The sequence below is a fragment of the Malus sylvestris genome, chromosome 14, assembly GCF_916048215.2.
Source record: "Malus sylvestris chromosome 14, drMalSylv7.2, whole genome shotgun sequence".
NCBI classification, from domain to species: Eukaryota; Viridiplantae; Streptophyta; class Magnoliopsida; order Rosales; family Rosaceae; genus Malus; species Malus sylvestris.
In genome coordinates, this window is record NC_062273.1 from 22,603,359 (window position 1) to 22,624,265 (window position 20,907).

The window sequence follows — 20,907 nt, forward strand, 5'->3', positions numbered from 1 at the left end:
TCCTTTCATCATGCGGTGACAAAGAGATTGTACCGTTCAAGCCTCATTTTTCATGCTTGTCCCAGGCAGATTGAATCAACATAAACTGAAGCCCAACTCAAAAATGGAAAATACGGCCCATGATTGCGGCCCGCCATAAAAGCAACACAAACTCAAGCCGAACAGTCCCAGGCAGATCCGACCCGAACCAACGAATCGGATAAAAACCCAAATTCCGCAATAGGGCCACCTATATATAGTTCACACTTAGCGCCACCCGAGGGCTTCAGCTTAGCTTTAGGGTTTCATTCGCTGTAAACCCCAGAAGGTCAGTGAAGATCTCAGCCACCCGGAAATGGTATGCTCCAAACCCTAGTTTCATCCCCTTCTTCTCGCATATGCTCGAACCTTATGCTATATTCGAATAATTTTCACTTGTATGTACGCATGCCTGTGTTTTCTGATTTTTTTCATCCGTTGGTGTGAAATGTAGATTATCAGTTAATCTGTGGGCTTGAAATCTGATTAATTAGTACAATCGAGGTGTTTGTTTGTGTTAATTGGTACTGATTAAGCTTTATCACCTTTGATGCTTACTTTTGATGAATGCATGTATGTATATGTAATGGTATGATTAGTCTCTGAGAATTTGTTTTCCGAGAGGCGGAAGACTTCGAATTGTCAGCTGGGGATGGGATAGATTTGGAGACCATTATGTGCACCCTGTTTTCGGGGATTTTTGAACTGTGAATTTTATTTCATTTGTTTATCCAATTAAGCAGAATTTGAATGTTTACAGAGGTTTCTATTCAGTAAATGTAATGCTTTCAATCATGCATGAAAAGCACGCTTTGGATGGCACTGGTGTTATATCATTTGTTAAATGTGATTGAGTTTTAACGCCAATTAACTTTGGGACGTGATCGGAATCGTGGTTGCCTTTTGATTGGTTTCATTTGTTTTAATTTTCCCATATTCTTTTGTCTTGCAGGCTCCCAAGAGAGGTGTGAAACCGGCAGCACCTGCTAAGAAGAAAACTGTATGATCTATTGCATTTGTTTATGGATTGTTATCTTATAAATGTTTTTTAAACTTGTCAATTATTGAATATTTCTTTAATTAATGTTTCAGGAGAAGGTTGTGAACCCACTATTTGAGAAGCGTACCAAGCAGTTTGGTATTGGCGGGGCTTTGCCTCCTAAGAGAGATCTGCACCGGTTTGTGAAGTGGCCCAAGGTTGTCCGTATCCAGAGGAAAAAGAGGATCCTTAAGCAACGTTTGAAGGTCCCACCAGCACTTAACCAGTTCACCAAGACTCTGGACAAGAATCTTGGTATGAAACCGACCATTGTGATTTCTTGCTGCTTGAGTAATGTGATTGTTTAGGATCATTTGAAGTTAATTGTTTGAAAAAGGATATGTAAATTCTTACCATCACAAAAAATTTATCGTTGGTTAGATGAGCATACGTTCACTACCTACTGCTTACTAGTCTGGGAAAGGAAAAGTTTTCCAACACTTTTGGATTTCTACCTCTACGCCCTTTGTCGTGTTTCTTGATGAACATCCCATCCTGTATCTGATTGGATAGTCACATAATAGTATTGATAGTTGATTCTAGGATCTGTAGCTTTAAAATTACTGATTTGAGTGGTTAATGACTATTCCATTCATGTTCTTATATGGTCTGATTTTATGAAACATTGAAGGTGGAGTCGTTTTAGAGGAGGTCTGAAGTATTAAATTATTTTTACTCCCACAAACAATTATAATATTTCTAACACTACTTGCAGCAACAAGTCTCTTCAAGTTGCTTCTGAAGTACAGACCCGAAGACAAAGCTGCAAAGAGGGAACGTCTTCTGAAACGAGCTCAAGAGGAATCTGAAGGAAAAACCGTTGAGACAAAGAAGCCTATTGTTCTGAAATATGGACTTAACCATGTCACCTACCTGATTGAGCAGGTTGGTAATACATCATATCGATTTGTTCCTTCTAGGTTTCAATGAATGAACCTTGACATACGTCGTAAGTTATGCTAACTAGTAAGATGTTGCCTTCCTCACAGAACAAGGCTCAGCTTGTTGTTATTGCTCATGATGTGGACCCTATCGAGTTGGTTGTATGGCTTCCTGCCTTGTGCAGGAAGATGGAGATCCCATACTGCATTGTGAAGGGGAAATCCCGTCTTGGAGCGGTATAGATCTGTAATTTTGTCTGTTATTTTTAATCAAACAATGGATTCTACGTCTTTTGGAAGGTATTAATGTATCTTTTGCCTCACTGACAGCTTCTCCACAAGAAAACAGCTGCTGCACTTTGTTTGACAACTGTTAAGAATGAGGATAAGCTTGAGTTCAGCAAAATTCTGGAGGCTATCAAGGTATGTTGAAAGATTGATTTTTTTTTTTACTTTGCTTGACAATTTTACCCGTCAGATTGTAAACACTTGATTTACCGCTCCTCATCGTTACTTGTATGTGATTTAGGCCAACTTCAATGATAAGTACGAAGAGTTAAGAAAGAAGTGGGGAGGCGGTATCATGGGCGCCAAATCACAGGCCAAGACCAAGGCGAAGGAGAAGCTCTTAGCCAAGGAAGCTGCGCAGAGGTTGAATTAAGAGTGTCGTCCATCGAGGGTGCTCTTTACTTGCTTTTGTATTTTCCTTTCGAGACTAATCTGTTCCCCGTATAATCACTTACAAATCGAGTTCAACTTTATATCACTCTGGTTAGAGTGTGGATATGCTTTTTGTTAGAACATTTGTAGCATCTATATTTCTCTTATCTTCATGTTCTCCATCCATTACCACAATGTTTGTCTGCTTTTGAGCCTTTTGCATCCAAAGTTGGTGTTATGTGAGAAGATCCTCATCCAGATCACTCTCTCGTAACGGGCGAGAAAGAACCCGGGGAGAAAAAAAGCACTTGAAGTGCAGTGTTTTAACTCATTTAAAAGCCTTTTTCAAACGAGCTCATAGTGTGTCCCCTAACCTGGTTACACTGATTTAACTTTGTAAATTAAGCAAACCATCTTAACAAACCACCTTTAAGTTTAGAGTACAATGATAGTAAGATGCCGGTTAATCAGCCTACACTCCACTTTGTGCTATAACATTGAATTCACCAAAAATGCTTACAATCAAGTGGAAATTAGGCCGCGTTTTGACCAATTGGTCATGTACTTATCTTAAAAGAAAGTCGGCACATTGTTTTCAGTTTTCACTTGGAGAGACGATGAATGTTCACTTCTCCATATGAAACTCATGAGTTGAAATTGTTGAATAGATCAAAAACAAGGAAATATTGGCTGAAAAACAAATTAAAGTTATTCCACCAAAGACAACACAGTGTCTTGTTTTTGCGTAGAACGATACCGTTAATAGGTTAATTATTTCGTTGTTAGGAGGTAGAAGAATCAGTGGAGATCAAACCGCATTAGGATTTTTTTTTTGTCACTATTGTAAAGTAGGCTTGGCATTTTCAACCCAACCCGTTAACCCGACCCGTTAAAATTAGTATTCTGGTGGGTGGTTAACGGGTCAACCCGTTAATCATCCGTTAAATAACGGGTCGGTTTGGGTGAACCTGCGAAACCTGTTAACCACCTGTTAACACCTGTTTGCAAGGAATTTTGTGTAATTTCAGCCCTAATCCAAAACCCTCATGTTCCTAACTCTCTCTCGCAGCCTCGCACCAAAACGTAGTGAAATTTCTTCTTCTTCTTCGTTCTTCCTGGAAACAAAAGTATCCATTCGTCTCGCTGCCTCGCACCTAAACGCAGTGAAATTTATAGTAGTCTGATGCAAAAATGAATCTGCAGACAAGATTGCCCTGAAGAAAGAATCTTTGGGTCAACGGGTCTCCTTCAGAAGTCTATATGTTTGCTTGTTTCGAGTTTTGTTTTCTTGGTAGGCCATTATTGTTAGTAATGAATGATGAATGAAAAGGGAGAGTGACATGAGCGTCGAGGAACCAGGAGAGCATTCACTATGAGCTTCTATAACTTTACCTATTTTGTTCTGTCTATATACAAAAAAAAAAAAAAAAAAAAAAAGAAACGGTGAAACGGGTGACCCATTAAGACCTGTTAGCTTAACGGGTTAGGTTTGGGTGATCCGTTAGCTTAACGGGTTAAGTTTGGATGACTCGTTAAATTAACGGGTCGAATTGAACCCAACCCGAACCTAATAAATCCGACCCGTTTACAGGCCTAGTGTAAAGTACCATGTTTGCATAATATTTAAGGAAAAAAAATCAATTTTCTTATTTAGCATAATCATAAGGAAAGAAAATGTAGGAGAGGAAAAGGAGGAGAAAATTAGGGTTTAATTACTTATTTTTTAATTTTTAAATAGAATATGATATACTTACATGGTTGTGATGTTAGTATAAAAAAAAACATTGAAACTTGTGTTAAGCATAATTACTAAATTGTCCACATTTTTTTAATTTTTATTCAGTTCTGATGAGAGAATTAAAGTAGTAATTTACTGGAGTTTTGATTAACAAATAAAATTTTATTAATATGCAATTTGGATAATTTTTTCATTTTGTTACGTGAAACTCATGTGGACTCTAAAGGCTCGATCCCATATAATTCCTACACAACATAGCCTACACCTCCGCGGCAGGATATACATCCGATTGGTCCGTATCTGATCAAGCCATTGATCGAAGCACAAACTATTGAGATTAGAGAGCGAGCGAGAGAGAATTCATTCGGACCCAACTCAACGACACGACTCGGCTCAATTACCTGGTCCGAAGTTATGGAACTCGCTCCACACAACCCGGGTTCTAATCCGCTCCGACCCGACGAACCAGAGCTCGAACTCTACTCAATCCCACGCCACTCTAGTAAGTTTCCGCATCCTCACCCCCTTTCTCTTTTTTTTTCATCTTTTCAAAAACCCTAACATTATCCCCATTTCAAAACCCTAATTGCTCCTCCCCATGAAGCAATCATCCCAAATTGTCAACTGGGTCCGTTAATTTTTGATTGAATTGTTGGTTAAAGTGTGTGATTGAGAAAAAGGTATGAGCTTTTTGGTTTTGTTTGTTCTTAGGCTGGTTTCTGTGGGATGAGATTCATGAAACTGAGAGAATTGCGTTGAAAGAGTATTTTGATGGGAGCTCGATATCGAGAACGCCGAAAACGTACAAGGAATACAGGGATTTTATCATTAATAAGTACAGGGAAGATCCTTCTAGGAAGCTTACATTCACTGAGGTTAGAAAGTCGCTTGTGGGTGATGTTACTTTGCTTCATAAGGTGTTTAATTTCTTGGAGAAGTGGGGGTTGATTAATTTCGGTGCGAATTCAGGTGGTGGAGGGGGTTTTGTTGCTGGGGGTGATGAGAGGTGTAAGGTTAAGGTTGAGGATGGAGTTCCCAATGGGATCCGGGTGGCTGCAATGCCGAATTCCATTAAACCCATTTCGCAGGTTTCGGGTCAACCTAAAGTTGGGGAGGTTGGGGGTGGTGGAGGTGTGAGTAGAGTTGGGTTTCCTCCGTTGGCATCGTACTCTAATATTTTTGGTGATTTGAAGAAGGAGGGGTTGGTTTGTGGAAACTGTGGTGGACATTGCGATTCTGGACACTACAAGTATAGCAAGGTATTTTTTGTTCAATTTATCTGTAATAAATTTTTCGCTAGCTTTTTGTTATGAAACTTGTAACTTCTGTATCTGTTTGAACTACTATATTGGCAGGGTGATTTTCTGATTTGCGTAAAGTGTTTTGAAAGTGGAAACTATGGGGAGAACAAATTAAGGGATGATTTCAAGTTCAACGAGGCAGTTGAAAATAGCAGGATTAATGGAGTTGAATGGACTGAATCAGAAACCCTATTACTTTTAGAATCTGTTTTCAAGTATGGGGATGATTGGGAGCTTGTTGCTCAAAATGTTCAGACCAAGACCAAATTTGATTGTATTGCTAAGCTCATTGATCTGCCTTTTGGGGAGCTTGTATTGGGTTCTGCTTACACAAAAGACAATTCTAATGGCTTTAGTGCTAATTTGGACTCTACGAAGCAAGTTCAGTTATCTTCAACAGGGTGTCAAGAGACTTTCATAACCAAGGGTCAGTTGCATGAGCAGACAGATGATGGCAAGCAGAACGGAGACACTTTGAGTGAAGGTCCACCTTTGAAAAGACAGCGCATTGCTTCTCTTTCGGATGCTAGTACATCTCTGATTGAACAGGTACCTAACTTCCCAACCCTATAAAGTTTAGGCTAAATGGTTATGAGGGCACCAGTTAAGTTGCTAATGCTTCAACATATCTAGGCTGGAAACATACTTGTACATTCACACATGAATGAGGAAAGAAAAATGTGGAGATTGATTTCATTATTTTGCTTCCTTTACGTTTTTCATAACTATTTTTCATGCTATCATATTCTAACTATGGCCTTTTATTCTGTTACAAAATATTAATGTTGTTTCATCTTTAGGTAGCTGCCATATCAACCATGGTTGGTCCACAAATCACAGCTGCCGCAGCTGATGCGGCCGTTAATGTGATTTGTGAGGAAACCTCATGTTCAAGGGAGATATTTGATACTGATGACGATTCTCTTACTAATGGCGTGTGGTCTCCTGCTAAAAACTATGAGACAGAGAGGTTATTTATCCACTGGAATATGCTTTTCCAACTGATGCTTCAGATATAGATCTTTTTGTTGTTGTATTATGTTTGGTATTAAAGTTCTGAAATGTCTTGTTTGTTATCAATTTCAGAGTCCAAGACGGGGATTTGGAAATGAAGGAAAAGCCAACCGGATCAGGTATTTGCAGTAAAGCCATTTACAAGACACGATTGTTACAGTTTACTACAATCAATTGGAATACATGATAATGGAGATGTTTGTAAAACTAAAGTTAGTATTTGGTGATTGTTGTTTCACTCCTCTTTTTTGGTGGTTGGTTTCTATTACAGCTTTCTGTATTCACTTAGTTGCTTCATTATTTTGCTGGCTAATTAGTTATTGTATGATTTCAGTCCTAACCATCTCTATTTGAATTTGCGTTTTTATATTTCTCAGAGAGTCAGGATGCACTCTTCAGAAAAGATGACATACCTCCAACTTTGCAAATTAAAGCTGCCATTGGAACAACTCTCGGAGCAGCTGCCGCTCACTCAAAATTATTGGCTGATCAGGAGGATAGACAGATTGAATATCTAATGGCAACCATAATTGGGACACAGGTATATAGTAGTTTTGTTTTCTTCTATTTTGGGTTCCCTTCCTTTTTCATTCTTCCCAGTTGCTGCAATTCTTGCTGTGTATACACCTATCCCTTTTCCCTTTTTGTCATGAATGTTTACGTAGATGAAAAAGCTGCACTTCAAACTGGATTACGTCAAAGATCTGGAGCAAATCATGAAGAAGGAACACGCTCAAATTGAAGACGCAGAAGATTTTCTCGTACAAGAGCGGATTAATGTCTTGCAAAGAACATTCGACTCCAGTGTACCTAGATGGAGGGGTCATCCCGCTATGAAATCTTGAAACGCTTGTTGTATTGTTAATTGTAGAGTAGAGTAGAGTAGATTAGAGCAGGATGTGTTTCCTTTGTATCTTTAGGCGATTTCTAATTCTTGCTGATGAGGTTAGGCTGGTTAGCAGATTAGGGTTGAGGAACAGAACAACTTTGTACAATTGGGATCTTATCGTTTCTTCACATGCTTATGTTCCAACGTTCCATGCAAATCCTGTATCTTGCTTCTTCTGTGGTGTTTCCAGAATGATTGTCGAGTCCGTTTATGCTTTCGGGTTAACGATAGTGCGAGCCGGTGGTTAAACAGTGACAAGTATCTTAAGCTAATTACATACTGTCATGCATTTTATCTTTTTCAAACTGCAGTGTATGGTTGGTTTGCGATACTGCCACCGTAATATTGCCCCGGGGATTCTAGATGTAGGGAAGTTAAACCAGAAGGCACATTTAGTCTGGATTGGGCCTTTGATGGGCTGGGCCGGTGAGTTCGGCCCAATCGGTTTCTTTACCGCCCAACAAAACTGAAAAGTTCAAACTGACTTTCCCTGCAAAAACAAACCGTCTTCTCTAAAACCCCACCAAAATCCCCAAATTATTTTGCCACCAAATGAGTACGCTCAGACGGCGCCTCCGCCTCAGCTACTCTTCCGACGAAGAAGAACAACCGCCACCGCCGCCATCACAACATCAGCAAAGTGAAGAACCTGGGCCACAATCGCATACTGTCACTCACCCGCCCGTTACCCTAGACACGCCATGCCCTTACCCCTCCGATCCACTCCCAGTCACCTCCTCCTCCTCCGAAGAAGAATTCATCGATGTCTCCGACAATCTGTCGTCGCCGTCACCTCCGCCGGCTCCGGTACTCGAACCCGATACTAGGCAATATTCTCCTCCGCTGGCTCCGGCACCTGAACCTGTTACCCGGTCACATTCTCCTCCCATGGCTCAGGCACCGGAACCCCAAAATTGGCCACCTCCACAGAGATACGACGGCTGCCCAATAAGCGAACATCTCCAGAGGTTAGGGCTAAGGCTAAAGAGGGAGTGGCTCGATGCTTGCGTCCATGGACTCCGGCAATCCGTGCCGGGATTTCAAAACTTCGATGTGGAGACGAAGGCGAAGCTCTGCTTCGAGCAGTTTCTGGTTTCGGATATGAATCGAACTGGCGGCGGCGTGCTTCCGGAAAATGTAGCTTCTCTTCATCTCGTTGATCTTCCTGGACCCTATGTTTTGCAGGTAAAGATTGAACCTTTTGCACAAATTAAACAAAACCATTCGAAATGAATTTGATTTGGTAATGCTTATGCATAAAGCTTGAAGCTTTTCGCAGGTTGATGAGATTGTTAACATCAGCAATCCTCTGAAGAATAGGTATCAGAAAACTGCTGTTGGGCTCAAGAGGTGCCTCAAATTGTCGTTGACAGACGGTGTTCAATGCGTCATTGCTATGGAATACAGGCCTATTCAGGCCCTAGAAGCTTTGGCTCCTGCTGGGTTGAAGGTTTGTTTTTCTCTGGCTATCTTATTGAATGGAAAATGATGGGTCGTTCAACCCTTTTCGTTGCACTGTAAGGCTTATTTTGCTCTTCTGACTCAAACATAGATTATCCTCTTAAACTCTAGGTTGCTATATGTAATGTGCATATACGCCACGGGCTTCTTATGCTGGTCCCCGAATGTATTGAAGTTCTAGGAGGATTAGTTGAGGAACTCGATGCTGCGTGTCAACGGCTTGTTGAAGAAGTAAATAAGCCCCCAAGAGGAAACAGGTAACTATAAAGTATCTAAGATATACTAGTCAGTGCTGAGGATTTACAACTTACTGATTTTCATGTCGGACCATTCATTTTCAGACGTATAAGCTATAAATTTTACCATGACTAGATATGCCTTTGAATTTAACTTTGCCTTAGCTTATTATAGATGGAAATAAAAAGAAATAAAAAACACTGCTGCCTTTAAAAGCTCTAGCAAAATATAAGTTTATAGTGGTATTGGATAAACAGGGTTTAAGTTAACTTGGTGGATGATATTGGATAACTGATAACAGACTGCATGGTTGGTGGACTGCAAGATGGATTTTTTTCTTAGGTGATGATTAACTTATCAAAATAGTTTGATCGTCGAATTGGAGTGCAAAAATTTATTCTTCTTGCAGTTTAAGGTTTTAAGCTCAGAAATATGCTGGTCAATCTTCGTTGTTATTTTTTCCAATTTTCTTCGGGTTCATAATTTCTTTTAGTAAGGGAATACTGGACTACAGGAGGTCATTACATTACCATTTATTACAGTTTACACACTTTATACAAGCTAACTAACTTAACTGATGAACTTGATAATATGTGTTATTGTTATGCAGGACCAGGAATGGAGTAGTTCCTCCTCTATCGACTAGGTTAGCTCTTGCTGCATGGCCTCCCAATACTGTTAATGCTGCTGGACACACCAATAATTCAACAATGGAAGCCCCGACCTCCGTTCAAGCACCCAACCAAGGTATATCAATGACTCCATTTGCGTGTGGTTGTGGGGCTTTGTAGAGCATAAGCAACTCATGTCTAGTTTCTTTCAATTCCTTGTCTCGCTTTCTATGGCAGTTAGTTCCTGTCATTACTTGTGAAGTTGTTGACAAGTATAGCTTATGATATTATGCCCCAGTTTGGGGTTGGGGTGATTTTAAAAAAAGCTCCTATGAAAAAAAGCTGGGAGTGTTTTTGGTGTTTGGTAAACTAAAAAAAAAGGGCTTATTTTGGAAGCTGCTGTGAGAATAAGCTGAAATCAAAGGAAAAAGCTGAAGCTGCCATTTGTAGCTTTGGAAAACTAGCTTTTTTTCAAAGCACACAGAACTACAGTGCTCCTTTAATGAAAAGACCCACTATCAGACTGCTTTTTTTTCCAAAAGCACTTTTACAAAAAAGTTTACCAAACACTCTGCTGATTTATTTCACAGCCACTTATTCTCACAGCACAGCCGCTTATTCTTACAGCAGCTTTTTTTCAAAGCACAGCAATACCAAACCAGCCCATGTCTTTCCATTCTATTCTAAGTTTTGTTGCATCCATTTTTTATATGTAGGTGCTACTTTCTCTGTATCTGCTAGAAATACCAGCTCCGTATCTTCTAGAAACACCATCTCTGTATCTGGTAGAACTACCAGCTCTGTATGTTCTAGAAATAGCAGCCCAGTGACTGCTGAAGAGTCTACTGTTCCTCTCAGTGGACAACATTCTGTTGTTAACCCATCATCTACTGGTGGCTGTGGTGTCGACGAGATGCCTATGGATACCACTCCCTATAGCAGAAGAAATGCTATTCCTAACCCATTATCGGATGATTTTGGTGTTGAGAATCTCCATTTAAATACAATTCGGTCTAGTGTTCGTCATAGTAGGGAAAGTCGAGTACCGGAAAATGCCATTCCTAACCCATCCTTTGAGGATGCTGTTGAAGATATTGAAATGGATGCTGTTCATTTTGGGGGAGAAAATCATACCAGAGATTCAATTTTGAATGATGAGGATATCACTATGATTGATGAGAATGAAACTCATAGGGCTTGCGCATCCTCAGACGCTGTTTTGAATGATGAGGACACCGATGTTGTTAATGAATTCGACCGCCCAGAAATACTATCTGGAGACCGCGAACGTCCTTTTGATTACCTATCTAGTTTGTCAACCAAGTTGGTTACAATGAACATTCGTTCTATTCAGGGGAAGGTTAAGGTGAACACACTATTCTGTTATTTGTTTCCATCAGATGATAGATTTATAATAACCATATTACTGAAACGTGAACAAATTTTGCAGTGTGTTTTGACTGGTGTGAATAAGTTCCAATACATAGGTGACATGTACGAGCTTGGAGCGTATGTTGATGATGGGACTCTCATTTCTGAAATTCTCATTGATCACAAAGTAAGTTTGAGCTGAGTTTTTTATCCATGATGAACATACTCATCGGAGTTTGATATGTTGACTAGCTGTATGCTCCTTAGGTTGTACAGAATGCGATAGGTCATTCTCCTGCGGAAGCCAGAGCTGCTCTTTCTTCTCCAGACAATACAGAAGTTCGGAATATGAAGGCAAAAATGAGGCAGTTTCAAAAATTCTTAACGAATTTCGAGGTAATACCTAATCAATTTGTAGTTTTTACCGTTTAAAGGTCATTTTTACTATTGAATCCCTTCAGCATCATGGACCTCTATGTTTTCAGGGCATAATGCTTATAGAGATGAGATTGCATGATCTTCCAATTGCCATTGAGATGACGCAGGGTTGTGCTGAATCTGATGCGTGGTTGCTTTTGAGGAGACTAAAGGCTTCCTCTCCAGCTCGGACATCACAGCATGCCTCCGCTGCCGCTCCAACATCACGGCATGCTTCCCCTCCTGGTCGAGCGTCACAACATCTCTCCTCGCAGTCGTACCCCATTGAGATATCCCCCTAGTTCTGGATTTACTCTATTTCATGGTTTATGTGTGGCCTTGTTCTCAATGGGAATGCTACATCGTGGAAAAACTCCCTAGTTCGATGAAGCTCTTGCTTGCAAGAATTGCGGTTATGGCGTCCAGAGAAAGAAGTTGGGAGAAGGAATTGTTCGAAGGCGGATTCATGGTCTAAAAGATCTCCAAGTTGAAGAACACAAGCCTCGATGAACGATAGCGGAGTCAAATTATTACAGTTGAAGTTCCTCTTACTGAAATATGAGGGTGATCGAAAGAGATGAAACGGAGTTGCACGTTAGAACTAGCGGATGCTTCGGCGGCAGATTGTGAGAGAGTGAGTGAGTGAGTGAAGATTGCAAGTGATACTTGGGAAGGAAATTCGAATAGGATTAGCTAATCCTAACAGCTCACATGTGCTCCAAAAACTTGACTAAAATCAGACAATGTCATTTTTTCAAACATGCAATAGCGAGTGATTAGCGGATAATCGAATTCAAAACCTCGAATGAAGGCAGAGTTTTCAAATTTATTTCCGTCTTCCTTAATAAATCAAAGAAAATAAGAGAGCATAAATAGAAAAAAGGTGTGCAAAAAGAGAAAATTAATATACGAGAAAATTAACTTTCCAAAATCTAATTTGGCTACTTCCATGCTATTCACATCTGTTTGCTTCACCGTATAAGCAATGTGTCTAAAGGAATTAACTTGGCTCCTCAATGAATGAGGCGTTCCTCCTCAAAATCTCATGTTATTGAGTTCATAAAACTTCGTGCTTATGATCGAAATTGTTTATATCATAAATTATTTTTCATGGAACTTCATGCTTGTGATAGAAATTCTTCGTATTATAATGAGAGTTTTGAAATGTCATATGAACTTATACACCCTTTTCAAGTCATATGAACTAAAATTTTAATCGATTTGTCATATCAACTTCTAAAATCACTAATTTGTCATCTTACCTTAACTCCGTTAATTTTTAATCCAAAATAAGTTACATGCTTCACATCACTTGTATTTAAAGTTATTTTGTACACTTCAACATAAAGAATATCTATCAACTTTAACCACAGATTTGGAGGATCCGCAATGAGTATACTTTGTAGTTATCATCACTTCAAAACACATACAAGCGAGCTAGTCGTTCCTCTTTTGTGTAAGACAACTTTTTAGGAGTAAGATGTTGAAATGTATGAAATAACCTTGAACACAAGTTACATGCCTTGCACATAACTTATTTTGGATGGAAAACTTGACAAAATCAAAGTGAATGACAAATTAATGATTTGAAAAAGTTGGTATAACAGGTTGCTTATAATATTTTAGTTTATATAACAAATTGAAAAGGCATATGAGTTCATATGACATTTCAAAAAAAATTCCTATTGTAAATTACTCTGTAAAGATTAAATATGATCTCTGCAAAAAAAATAAAATAATAAAATATGAGTTCGTTGAATCATTGAATGAGAGACAAAAAAAACGTAAAAAATGCTAAAAGCATTATGAACCATCTATTTGTCGATTACAATTAATTTATTAAACTATTTAATTTAATTAATTTTGTAGAGATCATTTTCGTAGAGAAATTTATAATACAAGCAGCTCTCATTTAAGATTCTAAAAGATGTTAGGAGTTAGTCAGGCGGCGGCCTGGGGCCTAACGCCTAAGCGGTTAGGCCATGCCTAGGCAGATTTAAGTAAATCTATTATATTTCATGTAAATAAATGCTTGCTTATATATATATATAAAATTTCATAATAAACTACAAAGTAGAATGACAAATATATTATGAAGTATTGAAACATAATGAAACATGGGGAACAAGAATATAATGTGCGTTCATTTAAGTATGCAACAAGTCTCTTACAATTTATTTCAAAAATAAAATAAAATGCAAAATAAAAGTTAATCTATTTTCTGTCTAAGTGAGTCGCAACCTAGGCGGGTGGCTAGACGGGTTTGGGTGGGCTAGGCAGGTGCCTAAGCGGGCGCTTTAATAGGTTTAGGAGCACTTTCTTAATTTTCAAACGCCTAGGCATTAATCGTGGCGGTAGCCAGCCACCTAGCGCCTAGGAGGGGCCTAGGCAACGCTAGACGGAGATTTTTAGAACAATGCTCTCATTATATATGGAATATTTCGTGAAATAATCACAAAATCTATTAAAGGGGAACTCTTCATAATCTTAAAGAATCAAGCTCTCCTCGTGCACATAAACTCACTTTCAATTATCTTTTTCTTTGGGGTAAGTTAGAGAGACTAAATTTGTAGATTAAATTTTGAAAACTAAATGACATATAAGTTGATGATTGTATTATTACTTAAACGTTGCTAAACATGCTATTTTCTATTGGTGACACATCATTTAGTTTACAATTTTTATCTACAAATTTAGTCTTCATAGCATTACTCTCCGGATCCTCTTTGTGAGGATCTTGGGGATCCTCAAATCATGTTCATTCATTGTGCATTATGCAGCCAGAAATCATTTTAAATAATTTTATTTAAAATTAAACATGAACAGTACCAAACAAAAACTAACTACACGATATATGATAAACGGACACAATTTGAGGATCCCCAAGATCCTCATTCCTCTTTTCTTTATTAGGTATTTCTTCAGTGAGAAGTTTTTGGGCCAAGGAAATATTGGATTCATCGACCAAGGGCTGACTCTTTGGAATTTTTCTCTCTGGGGTGGGAGATTTTCTCTCCACACTGAGAGTCATTCTCACTGTTTGTGTGAGACTTTTAAACTTAAGTTTCTCTAGAGGCACCGACCCTAGCTTCGGCTGGGGTCGGTTGTTGTGTCCTCTTCTGTCCCATTTCCTTCTTCTTTCTTTGCTTTTACTGTTATTTCTCCTTAAATCCGATCTGTCCAATTCTTTTATCCCCAAAGGTATTCCTTATCCCGGCTATCCCATGGTCCAATCTTCAGTCATGTTTCCTATTGAGATCGTGTGTAGAGTTTTGGGGTTTACTCCGGCTCGGGTGTTTCCAACACCACCACTTTCTCTTTGTTATTTGCTGGTTTCGGAAGTGTCGCTAGTGGGTTTCCACAAGCTTCACTCGGGTAGTTGGCTTCTCTCACTTTGTTGTCAACTATCCCCTGCTTATGGATATGCTCAAGTAACTTTTCGGGCTCAGAGACGACGTTTGGTGAGGTATTGCTTGGCGGCAGTGGACTGGGTTTTGCTTGGATAGACTGGAATGCTGATGGTGGAATGGCAGTGGAAGCTTCTCGGTTTCTCGACTGTAGTGCAGTTTTTTGGGCTTTAATGTTTATGTGGGCTTTTCTCTATTTGTTTTTTTTTTAGTCTTGGACCCTTTTTTGTTTGTTTGTTTGTTTGTTTGTTAATAGGGTGTCTTGGGTAGGGATGGGTAACGGTTATGGTGGGTGGGTAACCACGGTTATTTACCCATAACCGTTTAAGCTCTTACCCGCATAACCGTTTACCCGTTGGGTATTTACATAAACGGGTATACCTATACCCATAACCGTTTATAAATGGTTAACCATACCCATAACCGCATACCCATTTACTCATAACCGCATACCCATTTAACCATAACCGCGTACCCGTTTATCCGTTTTTAACCCGTTTACTCTTTTTTTACTTGGCTACCCATTTTTTTAACAACTTGAAAATTAAAAAGAAATTTGTCATAATTTTCTTTTTCTAACAATTAAATACCATTATAAGTACATTTAACATGTATTTTTATATTAACAGCAATATTATTTATGAATATATGCGATGTCTCCCAATTATTTGACGGTCAATCTATTACAAGAATCATGCATGATTGTAGGTTAATTAATATTCTTGTGTGTGTTTGTGTGTGTGTGTGTATATATATATATGTAAGTACCCAATTTTAGCCAAGAACGCAAAGTTGAAACATTGTAAGTCCTTGAACCCCTCAATTAGCCCCCCGCCTTACTCTTCTTCAATTTTTCCCATGCAATCCAAGGCATTCCGATTTTTTTTTATTTCCCCTCCACCATAATCTCGCTATTTCTAGCTCCACCATCTCTTTGCACGTAGTCACCGAAAGCTTAAAACAAGACATCGCTAGTTTGGCATAGCCATTGCAACTGCCTTAATTAACACCTCCTTACCCATTTGCAACAAATATTGCTTTGCCCATCCATTAAACTGTGCATCCATACCCTTCCGGACTTCTTCAAACACTGCATGCTTGGAATGCCCAAAATCCGCAAGCAATCCCAAGTACTTCCCAAAACCATCCCTATCTAGAATATTAGTACATTGCCCAATTGTCTTCCTTTGCCATGTAGAACAATTAGCTTCAAAAAATAAGGAGCTTTTCACCCAATTAATAAATTGCTCAAAACCATCCGCATACTCCCCGAATCTCCTATACCGAAGCTCGACAAAAAATCACCGAATCATCCGTAAAAAATAGATGTGAGATAGACACACCCCCGGGGCAACCCGCATACCGTGGAGCACCCCAATTTCTTCGGGATACTAAACTTAGCTAGAAACTATTTTTTTTCTTAGTTTTACATATATTAAAATAAACGGTTAAATAGGTACCCATTTATAACAGCGGGTAATACCAATAACCGTCCATTTAAATTTCACGGGTAAACGGTTATACCCATAACCGTTTATTTATTTAAACGGTTACCCATAACTGTAACTGTGAAATTTAAATAGACGGATAACCGTTGTTATTCATAACCAATGGGTATTTGCCCATCTTTAGTCTTGGGCCTTATTTGCTTGTATTTTGTTGTTGTTGTTTAATAAAATCTCCTCGACCCAAAAAAAAAAAAAAAAAGTTTTAGGTCAATTTTTGGTTGTTTGATAAGCTGGTGGCAATAACTCACCGAGGCTACGTGCTGCTTTCTTTTCATGCAACCTTGCTACGTTGCAAAGTCCTGACCCTTGATTTCAGTTATATATAATATATGTAGAAAATCACAACTGCGACACTGCTTGATCAGTTATATATATCTAGATAATCACAACTGTGTAAAATTATTAATCAAGAAGCTAGCCAGCCTTTAACCATAATCATGGATATTATTAACAAGGTGCTCAACGTTACAATTCCTCCCATGTCCCTCGCCTGGTTGCTCTTCGTTCTGCCAACCTATCTCTTCTTCAAGCTTCTCCTCTCCGCCGCACGACATGTTTTTAGTGAAGATGTGGGCGGAAAAGTCATACTCATTACCGGAGCTTCCTCCGGCATAGGAGAGGTACATAGAAATTAAAGGTATACATTTTTATATTTGATTTGTGTTATATTCTCTTGCTACATGTCTCATATTAACCCTTCAATTCATGGGTTAAATTGGGAACGGGGTCAAACGAGAGTGTCATCTGGCACCGTATTAGCTTACTAACTTATTGATTAGCGCTTGAGTTATGTTATATTTTATTGATGGTAATGTTATTTGGACACACAACTAAAATACTTGTCGACATACTCTCGTAAACATAGGTGAGTCTATACGATTTTAGGATGATAAAGATGGGTTGATTTTGTGTGTCCAAATAAATTTTTGTTTTAAGTGATATTTAGGTTGTGTTTGATGGGTTTTGAAGCATCTGGCATATGAGTATGCTAGAAGAGGAGCTTGTCTAGCTCTTGTTGCCAGAAGAGAAAACCGACTCCGTGACGTTGCCAACACAGCCATTTGCTTTGGTTCCCCAGATGTTCTCGCAATCACTGCAGATGTTTCAAGGGTTGAAGATTGTAAGCGCTTTGTTGATGTAACAGTGAATCATTTTGGACGTTGTAAGTGCACTTAATTAATTAAGTGATTATAAATATTGTTTAATTGTAATTAATTTTCTCAGTTCATGATCAAATTAATTCATATGGTCTGTTTATATTGGATTAACTCTAAATAATGATGCTTACAGTGGATCACCTAGTGAACAATGCTGGGATTGTTCCTGTCTGCTTGTTTGAAGAAACCACTGATGTCACTAACTTAGCGCCCGCCATGGTAATTAAGTAATTAAAATTTACAAAGCCTTCGTTAATTAATACTAGCTATACCTAGGTTAACTATTGTTATGATTAACTAGTGATTCCATTCTTTATTTGCTAGGACATAAACTTTTGGGGCTCAGTATATGGCACCTACTTTGCCATTCCACACCTTAAAAGGAGCGGAGGGAGGATCGTAGCGATCACTTCCTCTGCCGGATGGTTGCGTGCACCACGATTAAGCATGTATGGTGTAAGTAAAGTGAACAATTGACCTCATGAACATGCTAATTCCCTAGTGAAATGTATTTATTTTTGCTGTATGTAGCTGTGAATCATCAGTGATTGAATTTCACTTTGGCTAATTAGGCTACAAAAGCAGCAGCGATAGCCTTTTACGAGACGTTGAAAGTTGAAATTGGGAGGGAAGTTGGAATAACAATCGTGACTCCGGGAATGATTGAATCGGAAATTTCGCAAGGAAAATTCTTATCCAAGGAAGGCCAAGTGGTATTAGATCAAGAATTGAGAGATGTAAGCCTGCCTAGTTATATATATACTTTTGGTTATTGTTAGTGATTAATTCAGGTTTTATAATGCTTTTTATTTGGACCACCATGTATCATCTTTTGCTGGTTTCGTTGGTTTTAGCTTGAAGTAAGCATAATACCGATCTTGCCGGTGAAGGAGGCCGCTAAATCAATCGTGGACAGCGCATGCCGAGGAGAAAATTATTTGACAGTACCAGCTTGGATTTGGCAGTCATTTTACTGGAAGGTGTTTTTCCCTGAGATACTGGAGTGGTGTAACCGTACGCTTCTTATAAGTAAAGCGGGCAATGACGAGAGGGATACGCTGAGTAAGAAGCTCCTGTACCTATCTGGCCTGAAGCAGCATCTGTATCCAGAGACGGTTCGAGACCCTCATGTTAAAGAACAATGATGCAAGATAAACCCTTTTCAGATTAGCAAATCTAGTTTGATAGTACGTAAATTGAAAGACGAAGTTTCATTGGCAAGATATGTAAATGATTATGGTCAATTACATTTTCCAGTATGGCTAGAACTAGTCTTATTAAGTACTATTATCAACGAAACTCAACACAACGGTATCTAGCATGTTCCAAATGTCCAGCCGATGTCCGACGACTTAAAGTTGGAGGCAAGCTGTTCGAGGTGCTTGTTGGCGGCTTGCTTTCCCACCTTTGCAGTAGCAAGCTTCACAGGTGGCAATTCATCTTTCTCAGCTTTCTTGTATTCGGCAGCTATGTTAAGCATTTCCTGCAAAACCCAAGTGAAAAGAATCTCATTTCGGCATAATTGACCACCAAACCAATGCATAGTGAACGCTCATCTTACCTGAACAGCCTGTAGATTTGTTTCAGATCGATGATCAAATGGTCTGAGTTAAGCCCGGCAGTCCAATTCTTCCTGCGAAGGTTGAGCAGCATTTTCTCTTCCAGTTATTTCATCCTGAAGTTGACTGCTAAGGAGTAGTGATGTCTGTTCAACCTGTGGATCAATGCCTGAAGGTTTGCCTTGGTTCTTGGCCAATCATCAGAGTTTGTGGATTGATAAGGTGGAAGGCATCGATAATAACCCCCTTACCCTTCACGCTTTTTATCCGATTCATCACCACAGCCACCGCGCCCGCGAGTTCAAAGCTTCAAGGCTCTGACAAATTTAGACACATAAGTTTTGTATCAGATTCTCGAACTTCTGTTTACTCTATTTGTCAAGGCTTTTAGCAACGAGCGCTCAATATTTTATCGATCAGTCCTCCATCTAAGGAGTTCTTTTCACTAAAGGTCGAAGTCTTAAAAGGGTTTTTGCTAATTTTCCCAAATAAAGCATAACAACAACAACAACAACAAAGCCTTTTCCCACTAAGTGGGGTCGGCAATATGAATCCTAGAACGCCATTGCGCTCGGTTTTGTGTCATGTCCTCCGTTAGATCCAAGTACTCTAAGTCTTTTCTTAGGATCTCTTCCAAAGTTTTCCTAGGTCTTCCTCTACCCCTTCGGCCCTGAACCTCTGTCCCGTAGTCACATCTTCGAACCAGAGCGTCAGTAGGCCTTCTTTGCACATGTCCAAACCACCGTAACCGATTTTCTCTCATCTTTCCTTTAATTTCGGCTACTCCTACTTTACCTCGGATATCCTCATTCCCAATCTTATCCTTTCTCGTGTGCCCACATATCCCACGAAGCATCCTCATCTCTGCTACACCCATTTTGTGTACGTGTTGATGCTTCACCGCCCAACATTCTGTGCCATACAGCATCGCTGGCCTTATTGCCGTCCTATAAAATTTTCCCTTGAGTTTCAGTGGCCTACGACGGTCCCACAACACGCCGGATGCACTCTTCCACTTCATCCATCCAGCTTGTATTCTATGGTTGAGATCTCCATCTAATTCTCCGTTCTTTTGCAAGATAGATCCTAGGTAGCGAAAACGGTCGCTTTTTGTGATCTTGGCTAGATTGCTCCGGTCATTAGTGTGGATAAGTATATAAATGGATAGAGACAGGAAAGCAAACACAAGATGTACGTGGTTCACCCAGATTGGCTACGTCCACGGAATATAAGAGTTTTCATTAATTGTGAAGGGTTTACACAAGTACATAGGTTCAAGCTCTCCTTTAGTAAGTACAAGTGAATGATTTAGTACAAATGACATTAGGAAATATTGTGGGAGAATGATATCATAATCACGAAACTTCTAAGTACCGAAGTGTGGTATCGTCTTCACTTGCCTTATCTGTCTCATAGGTAGATGTGGCATCTTCTCTGGAAGTACTCTTCCTCCATCCAGGGGTGGTATCTTTAACTGGTGGAGATACACAAGGTAATGTATCAATTTCACTTGAAGCTTACTTGTAGTTTCAGGCTTGGTTAAGCGCGATACAAACCATGTAGTAGGAGTCCCCCAAGTCGCCGAGCTAGGGGATCTGCTGAAAGAGGTGACAGACAAGGTAAGCAATTAGATCTCCAA

At 39.3% G+C, this 20,907-nt stretch overlaps 4 protein-coding genes and 1 pseudogene across 6 annotated transcripts; 4 read left to right on the forward strand and 1 right to left on the reverse strand.

Annotated features, from left to right (window-relative positions):
- Window positions 1-175: 175 nt before the first annotated feature.
- Window positions 176-2,793, forward strand: LOC126600291 (60S ribosomal protein L7a-2-like). Its single transcript, XM_050266878.1, has 7 exons — window positions 176-337; window positions 971-1,018; window positions 1,111-1,312; window positions 1,773-1,942; window positions 2,047-2,175; window positions 2,269-2,361; window positions 2,468-2,793. Exons 1-7 carry the CDS (start codon window positions 335-337, stop codon window positions 2,597-2,599), a joined length of 777 nt encoding a protein of 258 aa, XP_050122835.1. The 5' UTR covers window positions 176-334; the 3' UTR covers window positions 2,600-2,793.
- A 1,842-nt stretch (window positions 2,794-4,635) lies between these two features.
- LOC126599997 (SWI/SNF complex subunit SWI3A-like) lies at window positions 4,636-7,697 on the forward strand. The gene is made up of 7 exons (XM_050266495.1): window positions 4,636-4,838; window positions 5,048-5,595; window positions 5,692-6,186; window positions 6,438-6,607; window positions 6,724-6,770; window positions 7,029-7,192; window positions 7,317-7,697. Exons 1-7 carry the CDS (start codon window positions 4,751-4,753, stop codon window positions 7,494-7,496), a joined length of 1,692 nt encoding a protein of 563 aa, XP_050122452.1. The 5' UTR covers window positions 4,636-4,750; the 3' UTR covers window positions 7,497-7,697.
- A 114-nt stretch (window positions 7,698-7,811) lies between these two features.
- LOC126599996 (recQ-mediated genome instability protein 1) lies at window positions 7,812-12,466 on the forward strand. 3 transcript variants are annotated; one of them, XM_050266491.1, is made up of 8 exons: window positions 7,812-8,725; window positions 8,820-8,990; window positions 9,113-9,258; window positions 9,849-9,985; window positions 10,566-11,215; window positions 11,300-11,407; window positions 11,488-11,616; window positions 11,682-12,466. In XM_050266491.1, exons 1-8 carry the CDS (start codon window positions 8,093-8,095, stop codon window positions 11,937-11,939), a joined length of 2,232 nt encoding a protein of 743 aa, XP_050122448.1. In that variant the 5' UTR covers window positions 7,812-8,092; the 3' UTR covers window positions 11,940-12,466. The 3 variants fall into 3 exon arrangements, with proteins under 3 accessions (XP_050122448.1, XP_050122450.1, XP_050122449.1); XM_050266493.1 differs by having other exon boundaries at window positions 11,706-12,466; XM_050266492.1 differs by having other exon boundaries at window positions 11,497-11,616.
- Window positions 12,467-17,026: 4,560 nt separating this feature from the next.
- LOC126600920 (11-beta-hydroxysteroid dehydrogenase A-like) lies at window positions 17,027-18,977 on the forward strand. The gene is made up of 6 exons (XM_050267625.1): window positions 17,027-17,172; window positions 17,522-17,714; window positions 17,843-17,928; window positions 18,034-18,165; window positions 18,282-18,446; window positions 18,564-18,977. The coding sequence occupies exons 1-6, from the start codon at window positions 17,032-17,034 to the stop codon at window positions 18,852-18,854; spliced, it is 1,008 nt and encodes a 335-aa protein (XP_050123582.1). The 5' UTR covers window positions 17,027-17,031; the 3' UTR covers window positions 18,855-18,977.
- Window positions 18,978-18,986: 9 nt separating this feature from the next.
- On the reverse strand, window positions 18,987-19,765 carry LOC126599120 (26S proteasome non-ATPase regulatory subunit 14 homolog; annotated as a pseudogene).
- Between the last annotated feature and the right edge of the window lie 1,142 nt (window positions 19,766-20,907).

What these genes read in the sequence shown, in the direction of transcription:
- LOC126599997 (XM_050266495.1), top strand. Translation starts at nt 4,751, where the DNA reads ATGGAACTCGCTCCACACAACCCGGGTTCTAATCCGCTCCGACCCGAC. An exon ending in GTACATCTCTGATTGAACAG is followed by an intron (nt 6,187 to 6,437) that starts GTACCTAACTTC and finishes TTTCATCTTTAG; the next exon opens with GTAGCTGCCATATCAACCAT. An exon ending in CAACCATAATTGGGACACAG is followed by an intron (nt 7,193 to 7,316) that starts GTATATAGTAGT and finishes ATGTTTACGTAG; the next exon opens with ATGAAAAAGCTGCACTTCAA.
- LOC126600920 (XM_050267625.1), top strand. Translation starts at nt 17,032, where the DNA reads ATGTCCCTCGCCTGGTTGCTCTTCGTTCTGCCAACCTATCTCTTCTTC. An exon ending in CACGATTAAGCATGTATGGT is followed by an intron (nt 18,166 to 18,281) that starts GTAAGTAAAGTG and finishes TTGGCTAATTAG; the next exon opens with GCTACAAAAGCAGCAGCGAT. An exon ending in TAGATCAAGAATTGAGAGAT is followed by an intron (nt 18,447 to 18,563) that starts GTAAGCCTGCCT and finishes CGTTGGTTTTAG; the next exon opens with CTTGAAGTAAGCATAATACC.
- LOC126600291 (XM_050266878.1), top strand. An exon ending in GACTCTGGACAAGAATCTTG is followed by an intron (nt 1,313 to 1,772) that starts GTATGAAACCGA and finishes CACTACTTGCAG; the next exon opens with CAACAAGTCTCTTCAAGTTG. An exon ending in GGAAATCCCGTCTTGGAGCG is followed by an intron (nt 2,176 to 2,268) that starts GTATAGATCTGT and finishes CCTCACTGACAG; the next exon opens with CTTCTCCACAAGAAAACAGC.
- LOC126599996 (XM_050266491.1), top strand. Translation starts at nt 8,093, where the DNA reads ATGAGTACGCTCAGACGGCGCCTCCGCCTCAGCTACTCTTCCGACGAA. An exon ending in AAGCCCCCAAGAGGAAACAG is followed by an intron (nt 9,259 to 9,848) that starts GTAACTATAAAG and finishes ATTGTTATGCAG; the next exon opens with GACCAGGAATGGAGTAGTTC. An exon ending in AATTCTTAACGAATTTCGAG is followed by an intron (nt 11,617 to 11,681) that starts GTAATACCTAAT and finishes GAATCCCTTCAG; the next exon opens with CATCATGGACCTCTATGTTT.